General features: G+C 41.4%; 1 protein-coding gene across 1 annotated transcript in view; it reads left to right on the top strand.

Annotated features, from left to right (window-relative positions):
* Psmb7 (proteasome 20S subunit beta 7) overlaps nt 1-12,198 on the top strand; it is a 55,832-nt gene that overhangs the window by 19,039 nt on the left and 24,595 nt on the right. Inside the window, exon 6 of the mRNA XM_021633355.2 lies at nt 9,146-9,204. Within this exon, the coding sequence (XP_021489030.1) occupies nt 9,146-9,204 (59 nt within the window). The remainder of the gene's footprint in view (nt 1-9,145; nt 9,205-12,198) is intronic.

Raw genomic sequence — 12,198 nt, 5'->3', positions numbered from 1 at the left:
TGAGGGACACGACAGCTTGTGAAAGACTTGCAAAGCAGACTGACCTGCAGTATGGGAAATAGTTCTGAAATGGAGTCCAGAATAAAGGGTACCTATCCTCCAGGTGCTCCACCCTCCCTTTCCTGCTCAGGAAAGGGTGTCCTCAGCTTGAGACCTGTGGGTGACCAGGAGGACAGGAACATCTGTAGGCAATTGTCACCCTCCATCTTAGCCCATAAATAAGCATGGGGTTGGGCGGCACCTCTGTTTTAGAAGAACATTTCTCTCCAGACGTTGTGACATGTCACTAAAAGACATTACTAAGAAAACATTTTACATTTTAATCTTACATGCCCCCAGTTTTCAGGCTTTTCCTAGGAATATCTATGACCTGTCAGGTCTCTGAGACCTTACAGTCGCAATTCTTAAGAAAATCCCATTCCCTTCAAATGGTGTTTTAAATATTTACTTACAATTACATGTAGAGAAGGAGCTGCATTGAGGTACAAGTTTTTGAGTGAAAAATGTTTGATGATTGGGAATATATATATTTCCAGCGTATTAACTGGGAGTATATTTCCAATAATTTATTGGGAATTAAAAGTAAACCCTGACAGTGAAGTACATTTGTTGATGAAAAGGAAGCATTCTTCCCCTCACGAGGGTTTAGATGTAATACTCAGTGCTTACTCAGGAGTGAAAACATCAAATTAAACTGTTTATGCTGACAAAGGACAAATCTGGATTTCAGCAAGCCATGCAAGATTGTCTGATTGCTCGCCCTGCCGCCTGCTTCCAAAGCTTTTGGCCAAGGCTTGTAATGAAATGCATGCATACAATTAAACCTTTTCAAGTCTGTAGCTTAGTCTGTCTGAGCCTGGAGAGGTACTCCACTGCTCTCTAGTGGCTAAGTGCAGTCCCCTGGCACCAGCACTGCTTTATATTCATAAGTCAGCTTTTCACACGCTGGCATTGTTGGCCCTCAGTGCAAGCACCAGTACCAGGAGACGAGGCCTTGTAGGCAGGAATGGAGTGAAAAATGACCTCCATCCATAGGTCTGTGGAAAGCACAGATTTTCTGCTGGAAGAGTGGCCAGTTGACTAACAATGAGCAAGTGTGAGTAAGCGCTCTGTCAGGGATTGCTGACACTGATGGATTAGAAGTTCTGCCGTGACTCCTTTATCGCTGCATACATCTTCCACCTTGGCAGACCACAGTGGCAGACAGGTCCTTGGGTGCTTAAAACGGACTGCTCCTTAGCAGGAGCAGCCTTTTTTCCTGTGAAGAGCTAGTAAAATTGATTTGGGGAAAAGCAGTGGGACTCCATTTCCTGCTGCCTCTCAGAACTTCTTGACATTGAGAAAGGAAATTTTGAACACCTTGGTTCCCATTAAAGCTGCCACTCAGGGACCTGTTGAGAATGAGTGTATCGAGTCACTGCTGGAAGACAGGGAGCTTGTCCCAGAGTCATTACAATAACTAGTTTTCATTGAGCTCTTACTATGTCTCAACATTCGGCTTGCACACAGTGTTTTCCTCAGCCTGCAAGAGTCACTGATTGAAGTTGTGAGCTGTTGCCATCCTGACTGTGTGGGGAAAGGAAGCCAGGACTTCTGCTGCACTGGGCACCCCAGTTTTTGAGGCAGTGGTATCTTGTGCTCAGAGTCCTGTGCCCAGAAAAACCAGGGGCCCAGAATTGTGCCCTACCTGAGTAGCTGCGTGTTTCCAGAGCTTGGGCTGCTGTCACATCCCAAATTGCTTCTGAGTAGGGCCTGGGCTTCCTAGCCTCTGGACCTACGTTTAAATCTTCATTCCACTTCTTAGCAGCTGCTTTGGTGTAGGAAAATCTTTTGAAACGTGGAATATCAATTCTAGTCTGTAAATGAGGAACTGGCTTCAGGGCTGAGGACTTTAGGACCATCAGTAAATGTCCCCTCACCCCCACCCCCAGTCTGAATTTAGGCATGGGCCTTCTTTGAGGAAGCAGATTTCCACCTGCCAACTTTGTAGAGCTTGGGCACGCAACTTATTGTGGAGAAGCATTTCAGTTTCAATTTCTCCAGCTGTCTAGTAACAGTGATTATAGAACTGCTAAGTTTGATTTACTATTTAAACAAACACTGATATATGAAAAGAATATGCTACAACCCCCCCAAACCCAAAACTGTACACAGTCTGTATTAATGCAAGCTTTTTTAAACATACAGAGCAAGTAAGAGGCTGTGCACAAGACATTTCATATTTTCTTCCGAATTCTTGCAGAAAAACGGGTTCAGGCTTAACTATAGGTTGAGCATCCCAGCTCTGAAGTGTGAAACTAGGCATCATGACTCTGCAGGTGGAGACTACCACACTGGACCTCATGTGACAGGTTGCAGCGGGAACTGAGATCCCCTTACGTGTTGCATAAAATTACCTTCAGGCTATGTGTATAGGTTGCATATGAAGCAGATGATTTCATGTTTAGACTTGGGTCCCATCCCAAGATATCTCATTATAATTATATATATGCATATTTCCCAAATCCGAAATTCAAATTATTTTTGGTCCCAAGCATTTTGGATAAAGGCTATTCAGTTCATACTGATGCTGTTAAGTACCTTCTGAGGTTTCAGAAAATTAAGGCTAGTTTTGCTTTTTTAAAAATGTGGCTATTATAATATACTCTTAGAACAGATACCTAAGTATAACTGCTGTTTAATCAGTTAAAGCGTTAACTGAAATTCAAATATCTTTCTGAATTTTTAAATGCAACAATACAAATTGTATTCAGATGTGTAGTAATTATATGAAATCAGCCAGGAGGGAAAAGCCTACTTAGCCTGCTCTTTTGATAGAGGTAAGTAAGTTAAGAAAGATAGCTGCCTTTTCTAGGCTCACTTGCTAATCTTGACTTGAGCGTTTGGCTTTCCTGTGTAAGAGGCAAGTGGTAGAAGGGAAAGAGCCCTTGGATTCTCATGAGGATTGTGTAGCTTAGTGGCATCATGCTCGCCTGGCATGTAAGACCCTGGGTCCCATGCCCAGTACCACAGATAACAAAGTTAAAAAGGAAAGTGGAGGTGGAGACAGGGAAGGCGATGGCAATGACACTGAGGCAGGAGGATCATTTTTCCATGCTAATCCAGGCTATGTAGGAAGACTGTTACAACCAAAACAAACCCCACAAAAAACAAATTTTGGTTTGAAATTCTTGATGTACTGCAAGCATGAACCATGAGATTGGGTCAGTTTCTATATGTCAGAGTGTCACTTCCCCCTGTTTAAAAACTGGGACCAAAATGATGTGCCATGTCTGAAGAGCCACAAAGCCAGTGAATGGCAGTGTGCCTTGGAATTGCTTATGACTGTGTGTCTCTTGCTGTTTGCCAAAGTCTACTTGTAGGTGAGTGCTGGTTTTTAGATGGCTTTTCCTCTGAGAGAGCCCTAAAGAAGGCCTCCTTAGGACAAGGTAAAGAGAAGCAGATGACTTGTGGTGACTGACTGCTGCTTTCCACTAACACACGGATTGACCCTCAGGCCTGTGTGAGAATTTCAGGAGCAGCTGCTGCTGCTGTTAGACAGATGTGAGAGGTAGCAAGGTCTTGGTGGTTTGCTAGTTTTTGTTTATCCTTTCACGGTGTTGGATTTCCCCAAGTTTATACCTTAAAAATTACAAGTAATGTGTGCTTTTTGAGGAGAAAAATTTTAAATACAAGTAACCAGAACTAGGCATCTATTCACGGAACCACCAATACTGCTGTGGAAGATGTCCTCTTCCCTGAAGGTTTCTATGGACTCTTCTTATTGCAAATGAAAACACTTCTGCTTTGACATGTTTGAGTGATTTGTGCATATAGTGTTTTATTTATTTCCCCCATCTCTTGCATATTAGAACTTTACGTTTCTCTAGGTTGTCTTACTGCTGCTGTTTGCTGATCTAAACAGTGGCCCTCTGTATATGTGACTTTGTGTAGGCCCTTGGTGGGTATGCACAGCTTCTGATTTCCGAATTATTGACTAGAGAGTTTTATCCTCCTTTGCCTCTTCCAATGGCTTAGTGTGCCCATTATATATACCACATCTTTGTCAGTGCTGGTTGTTACTCTTTAATCTTTGTTAAAATAAAAGGCAGACAATGGCTGCTTTATTTTAGTTTGCTTTTCTTTGACTACTAATGAAGTTGTGTTTCTAACTATATCTCTCTTCTCAGCTTATAAACCATTATATCTTTGTTGAAAATTATGTTTTATGTGAGCTTTTTCAATTATTAATATTCTGCATTTTGCACATTTTTTTTGAGACTCAGCTCTTGTATTTTATATTACAGCATTTTTTTTAAGCTTTTGACTTGCAAGAACAGATATTTCATTTAAAATCTTGGGTGAAGGTTTGACCTTTGGGTATGGATGCGTGAGCCTCCTCTGGAGGTCAGCAGATGTGGTTGGTTCCCCAGTGTCATAGCAGATCTGTGAGTGGGACAATGATAGGGTAGACGTTGCCTTTGTTCTAGAACTTTGCAGGGTGTCAGTTTCAGGAAAAGTCTTTGAATGAGTGTCTTGCGAGGGCAGCCAAGGCAAGGCGTTGCCCACCAGAGTGGCCGCCATGGATTAAGAGTACATAGAGCACAGTTCCTGTCCCTGCTAGTGCCAGCTTCCTGGGATGTAGATTTTCTCCTCTGCCTATCTTTCTCACAGCCTGGCTTCTTAATGTGTTAGCTGTCAAGATAGGCTGCTGCATCAGTGAGGGCTGGACATGGAGGAGGACAGTGGGCCTGGGGATAACATAGGGAGTGAATGTGTAGCCATTCCAGGGGTTGTACGGAGTCATTTCTCTAAATGCCAATAATGAATTGCTCCTTATTTTTCTGTTTTAAAGAGCTTTGTTTTGGAAGCAGCAGTGGCTGCTCAGTAACTGTGGATAGGCTGGAAAAGGCAGGCATGTGGAGGTTGCTAAGGAGCAGCTAGCTACACGGAAACTCCTGATGAGACGGAGAGCTTTGCTTGTAAAATGCGGAAACACAAGAAGGGTAGCCCGCTCCTATGGTAGTGGGAAGGGTTGCCACACTAGGACAGGAATTGCATGCAGTTTTGTTGCTTTAAGTCATCTTTTTAAAAATTGAACTTGCATTATATCTGATTGCTTTTATTCAGCCTGGCATGGTGAATTAGATAGCAGGCAGTAAATCTTCTTTTCTACCCTATCCTGTAAGGTGTTGGTTGCTAGTATCACTCCTTAGTTCAGTTTCTCTGGCTCCTGGACAGTCAGCTTAGTGTTAACTAGTATGGATCTATTTGGTGCTCATGTGCCAGCGTGGTGTGATGCTGCAGCCGTGGAAGGATGGACAGGTCTTGGAGGAGAGTGGTAAGCTCTCATGGGGTGGGTGGTAATCAAGGAAGACTCTTGGGAAGAAGTGGTATCCCAGGTGGGGTTTGAAGGTGATTAGGAGTGCTGTAAACTGTCAGGGGGCCCAGAGACTGTCATATATCACATTGAGAAGGCTGAAAATAGCATGGGCATTTGGGAAGTGATGGTAGAGTATGAAGTATGTGCATTGGGGGTTTGAAGGGAGGGCCTGAAGGTGTAGCAAGTCCTGGTCTTGCTGAACTATCTATCCATAGAGAACATTCTGTGTGATAGGGCCACATAAAGTAGCAGCTGAGATGGAATTCTGCCTCTGTGCATGTTTGGGGCTATAATTTTGGGTGAGACGGTTACCACTGCAGTGGGTTATCTATCAGGAAAACTCTTTAAGTGACAGAGGGCATTACATGTGGCACATTAGTGCTCACCATGGGTGCTGTTTGCTTCCCGCTGCTGTGCTCTCATCTCTGCTGGGGTGAGAGTATGTGGAGCACTGTCTGTGTGCCCTGTGTTTATAGAGCCAGCCTCCATGTGAGGAAGCAGGTGTCATTAGCATCTGGCTCCTTAGCTGGACTCACTGTGTGTGGAGCACAGGCTCCTGTACTAGCAAGCCCTGTCTTTCTTTACTTTTTTTTTTTTTTTTTTTTTTCCTTCCTTACAAGAAACCAGATAGTATGGAACTCAGAGGTGTTCATGTTTTTAAAATAGAAAATATGGCAAATGATCCTTCAAAAGAATTTGTCCTGGGTTTGTGTATGGTAATGCCTGGTCAGAGGTCACATGGTGGCTGTACCTGTATGGCATTTATCTGATGATTTGTTGTATCTAGTTTTGGGCTCAGAAGATCTGGGAGCTTGAGTAAACATTAGTAATACTGTGTTTTTTTGTTTTTGTTTTAATGACAGCCCCTTTTTTTTCCTTGAGCCTCTAATTGCATTCCCTTGAAGTTCTATGATGATTTTACTCTGCCCTCTTGTGGCTTTGACAGTTGCACTCCTATATGAATTGTTACCCAGACTCTGTATGCATCGAATGTGTGCAGTCAAAAACCTGTTGACAGGGAGTGTACCACTTCCTAGCACTTCTATGGTCTCATGCAGAGGGGGCGCCAGAGCCCTCCTTCTCTGAAAGCTGGGTGAAGGAGCTAATTGCAGGTGTGGAAATTCTCTTGAGACTGAATCTGTCTTTTTGTGCTTCTTTTGGAACCCACTTGTGTTTGACTTCAGGGGGAGCAGAATCAGCTGTAGTTCAGGTGGCCCTTTCCAGATAATGTTTCTTACCGTGCGTGCTGAAGATGGAGGTGTAGACAGACAGGAAAGCAGAAATTTTGCTTGTGTCCTTCCTGTGTTCAGCTCTGCACTGTGGAGTGCCTCCACACCCCCAAAAGTACATAATAGACCCCCCCTTTTTATAAGAAATTGCGGGTTCTGGAGAAACTACATAATTTCTCTAGGTAGAAATTATGTCTGTAGTGTTTACTGCCACGTAGGAAACAGCTTCTGACAATGGAAGAATTATTTGGTTGAGCAGGAACTTTTTTTTTTTTTTTCATTTCTTAAAATATTGAATGAAGCTGAACAGAATCAAATAACATGCCTAGCAGAAAGAATAGAGTAAAAGTACTTAGTGTGAAAGTGCCAAGAAAGGAAGAGGGCCTAGAAGAAAAAAAAATGGCCAGTGATTTTTTTTTTTCTTCCAGGAAAAATGCCTTTAAGCTAAGCTTGGTTTGTTTCTTTAACAATAATTCATTTCTATTCTCTACAAAGTTGTTAGCTCTTGGGTAAATACCCTGTCTTTTTGTATTCTTTTAAAATGTGGATTTCGAGCCTGTTAGTCCATTTACCCTTGGGCTCTTCCTCAAGATAGATAATCTTGGACACATTGGAAGGCAAGCCTGCCCTTGGCCACTCTGCAGGAGCATTTTGTATCTAGAAGATGTTTTTTTTTTTTTCCAGAGATTTCCTCATTTGCAATTTTCTTGTTTCCTCCTGACAGCTGTCCTTTGTTTTCCACACAAAACCAGCTTGTTTTTTTTTCTTATCGAGACCTAGAGAATTTAGGTTTTTACTTGTGCCTTGAAACAGAAACCAAGGTTTGGTTTTTTTTTTTTGTTTTTGTTTTTTTGTTGTTGTTTTCCTTTTAACTCCTGAATCTCAGTGAGCTGGGAACTAATGAAACCATTGGCAGAATGTGACCCTGTTTCTGCCTTTTTCAAGGACATGTTTATTTTGAAATCAGAGGCTTGATTTGATGAGCCTGCCCCTGCATATGCTGGGGTGTTTTGTAACACACCAGTTTTATATCTGTTTAATGTCTGTCTCCTTTCCAAAGGACTTTTAATGTCCCTTTAGACCATTTTAGGGTTTTGTTTTGTTTTTAACCCCAAAGAAAAGAAATGCAAGAGGGGGAAATGGTGTTGCCATTTGCTCCCAGGACCTAAATGAATAGTCATTGCTTGTAATGCTGGTCTACACTTGACGTTTCCCACTGTTTTGGATGTGATGTATCCGGTGCTGTGAAGGTAATGATCCTCAACCACAGCAATATTCTGTAACAGGAGTATCTGTCATATTCATCAGGATTACCATGTTCATTGATTTGTGTCTGTAAATCTGCTGTTTCTACCCTTTAAATTTGATCTATAATTGGATCTCCTTAAATGGTTCAGATAAGGTAGTCTGTATTTCCTCAATTCAGTGTTGCTGTCAGCTTCTCCTTTTTCATTATACATTCAGCAGACTTGATAAAATCAGCAGGACACCTCATTTGAAACTGTTTAATCGCTGCCTTTTTCCTTTGCTAAACCATTGAGGTGGTCAAGCGGTGTACACAAATCATTTTAAATAGAAAATATGGTTTTCTCTGTGACCCAGCTAAATAGATAGTGTTATGCAAAACAAGTTAAAAAGTAATAAATGCCAAAAAATCTTCTAATTGGAATAAAAAATTGTGGGCAGCTGTATCCTCTCTCCAAAAGTGGAGTACCCTGAAATACTGCCAGAGCCCTGTATAGACAGATGACGATTTCCTAAAGATTCTCTGGGTTCTGAACAAAGCAAGTTTAAATTTTCAAATAATGCTGAGCCGCCTTTGTGTCCACTCAGAGGCCAGGCTTATTTGTAATGCCTTTATGTCCAACCTTGGTAGGGATAAAGTTGCTGTGTTAATATCTGTGCAGCATAACCTTTCAGCCATTTGCTATTGTTGAAATAAATTTTTGTATCTTTGTCATTTTGTCTACTCAGCTGTTACTCTTCTTAAGTACAAACTAAAAATAATAGCTGCAGATAAATGCCACAGAATGCAGTGTTTTACAGTTGTAGCTGGGGTAGCCTGGTGGCGCAGTGCGGAGTCCCATTACCATTGCCGGGGCAGCATCTTCCTCCTGCCTACGCGACAAGGTGACTCTACCAGGCCAGCTCATTAAAAGGTTGTCTTCTTAACAGGTTCGCTATTTAGTGCTGTGTCCAGCGGCTTGCCACGGCAAGTGCGGAGCACAAGCTTCCCCACGTAGGATAGAGAAAATTATGAGCCACTCATCTCCTGGAAAAATATAAAGTCTCCATGACCTCATTTTTAAGCCTCAACATTTCACTTCGACTGCTGCATGGTTGGCCCTGCCAGTGTTAGGAGGGCTAGTTGCAGGGTGACCTAACTGCTAGTAAGTAGCTCCAGACTTTTGCTTGGATTGACCTCTAGACTTGACACCTAAATTACACTTGAATGTGGCACTGGTCATATTTGACTGTTTTTGCTGCCCCAAGGTAAACTCTGGAGAAGCTGAGTGTTGGTAAACTACACTAAAAGTGCATCTTTTTCTTACAGGTTCTGGCTCCTTGGCAGCAATGGCTGTGTTTGAAGATAAGTTTAGGCCAGATATGGAGGTATGTAAGCTCCTGCAGTTTCCTTCTTTCAGATATTTTCCCAGTTGTATGTTAAACATTTACAAATTGACAAATTTATTCCTCCTCCAGAGCCTGCACAACACTGTCATTGTGTGGAATGTTATTGGCACAGGTGGTTTGTTGAGGGGAGCCACTGCTTGGGAAGACATCCTTTATGGTGGTCCTGTGGCCCCATTGTGTTCTCCCTTGGGCTCGAAGAACCAGCACTGTTCAGCTTTGCTCTGCTCTGAGCTCTTTCAGGCTCTTTGCAATGTGGGATATTTTTTTGTGTACTGAGATTTCTGTGTCAGGATACCAGAACAACTTGTTTTTCTGTTCTATCACTAAAAATAGAGCATCTATGTATGTCTTTTATGTCACACAGACCTGACATAAAAATGGGTCAGTTTTTAAAGTCTCTGTGGGCTTTCCAGTCTCTGGTAGAAGTGGGGACAAAATTGTGCACATGTAGATTCATCTCAGGGTGTTATGGATCTAACGTTGTATTTGTAAGGGATTGTTTCACTATATTTTCTTTGGTAGTAGAAGAGGTAGAATCTTGTGAGGTAGACACTTGGCTTGTCTACTTTAATGACAGATGATTCCCCGTGAAAGCTCCCCTCCCGCCCCCACAAAGAAATCCCTTCAATGACAGATACATCAGTCTTGTGTCGCTGTTTCCAAAGGTGTGCTGGGTGCCTGTGGTGCCAACATTAGCCCCTCCTCCCCCAGCTGCATTTTCTCTGCACCTCTGAACCAGTTGCTGGGCAGGAGTCCTGAGGGCAGTCTTCACTCTTTCTGCTTGACGTCTTGATTGTTAATTTTTTGATAGGGAGTGTCAAATCTTTTCAACTGTTCATAGGTAAACAGTTTAGGAATCTTTTACCTCATCTGTTCTGTCCTTTCTGAATTTTGTAAGTATTTTGTTTAGGACTCAAAGGACAGGCATTGGTGAAAATTACTCCTTGACAGTGTTTTGTGCCTGATCAGTTTTGGGGAAAGATGGCATATTAAAAATACTTTGTCTTTTTGTCACTGTCATTGAGTAGTAAGTGTCATGGAGTCCCAAAGTTCTCTTTGCCCTTTAGGTTTGGGCCGAGTTCTGTGAAAGAGAACATAGGCTTGTATTGGTGCTCAGCCAGGACAGGTATCTCCTGTGCCCTTGGTACATGAGGATAACACAAGTAATGTGTTTCATGAGCTTCCTTTCTTCCTTTTCTTCTAGCTACATGAATTAAAACATAGAATCTAGGTAGATATCGTCTGTTAACAATAATAGCATCTGAACTGCAATTAAGAAGAATAATTAGGGCCAAGTGTAAATGAAATTAGAATTTTATTCTCATTTCTCAGTGTGAACGTTGATCTCTATATCGGCACTATTTTCTGTTTGGTGTCCTTAAATATATAGAGGAAAAAATGATGTATACTAGGTCACTTTAAAAGAAAAGGAACCAAAACAAGGCCTCTAGTTTTCTATGTGGTAGAGTCTTTAATGCCAAGCATCTCTTTAAACCACATTAATCTTTTCAGACTTTTCTTGGAAGTTTTGTCTTTTCCAACTAATTAGACTCTATGTTAAAGAAGCTGAGAATTGCAGGAAGAGTTAAAGTCTGAGGCATGTTAAAAGTGGCTTATGCTCCACTAAAGTAATTTTATACTGTCTCAAGTCTGCACTCTAAATAGTTCAAAGGTGGATGTGATTTGGACAGAAGAGGGAAATACTAGTCTCCCTTCAGGAAAACTTGGGATTTTATCATTCTGAAGAGAGCATTTCTTAGGTTTAGTATGCCTGTATTTGAAACGTTTAATGGTCTTCTACATAACCCATGGGACCCTAAGACAGGTTGAAACAATTCCCATTATATAAATTTATAATTTTAGGTTGAAATTTAACACTGCCAATTAGTGAAAATTACTATAAAGCCCAAATGATAGTCTTAACAACTGCCAGTAGGTAATTCTATAGAAACTTGAATTCATGTTAATAGATACTTTTTAAAAAGTCTTGATTTGGGAGTGTGGCTTAGTACAGAGCACTTGCCTACTACTTGCCCAGTGTGAGGCCCTGAGTCTGATCCTTAGCCCACAATAGACACAGCTGCTGTTATGCTGAGTATGTTGATTAAATAAAAAAATTGCTAAATTATTTACATGTGTTTCTGTTAAAATGTACCAAAGTTTTGCCAGGTGGTGGCAGCGCACACCTTTAGTCCCAGCACTTGGAAGGCAGAGGCAGGTGGATTTCTCTGAGTTGGAGGCCAGCCTGCTCTAGAGAGTGAGTTCCAAGACAGCCAGGGCTACACAGAGAAACCATGTCTAGGAAAACAAACAAACAAATAAAAAAAAAAAAAAACAGTAAAAAAAGAAGTTTATTGGAGAGACTTAATCTAGTCTTAGCTCTGTCATTTGTGTATTCTGTCCAGGTACCACCTAGGCTGTTTTCTCTAAAATATTCTTTATTTTAACAAGAAATTGGTATAGTTTACATGTCATAAAACGCAAGGAGTCAAGTTACACTCAGTGAGTGTTAGCATTGTAATCACAGGTAATTGTCATTAAATCAAGATGCTGTAGTTTCTTTGCGTACAGTACCCCTTTCCAGTCAGCTTTTTCGTGAGCTTTCTTATGGCCCTCTTAATTTGTCTTTAATTTACTTTCTAGATATATAGTATCATGAAATCCTGGGTATTGTATGCTCATTTTAATGTTTTCTAAGACACTGGAAAGTGATTGCATGCTGTTTATAAAAATGTACCAGTCTGACTTGGAGAGGGGCTTGGGAGGAAATGAGGGAATGAGGGTGGGGTGGGGAGGGCATGAGTGAGGGGGCTATAGCTGGGTTATAAAGTGAATAAACTGTAATTAATATAAAAATAAATTTAAAAATAAAATAAATAACTAAGAAAATGAAAAAAAAAAAGTACCAGTCTAACCTGGGGTGAACACTGAATGTTGGGGAACAGAGATCACTTCAGCCATTCTTGTCTGTTC

Source organism: Meriones unguiculatus, chromosome 8, assembly GCF_030254825.1.
Source record: "Meriones unguiculatus strain TT.TT164.6M chromosome 8, Bangor_MerUng_6.1, whole genome shotgun sequence".
Classification (NCBI taxonomy): domain Eukaryota; kingdom Metazoa; phylum Chordata; class Mammalia; order Rodentia; family Muridae; genus Meriones; species Meriones unguiculatus.
This window is presented reverse-complemented; position numbering and strand designations above follow the sequence as displayed.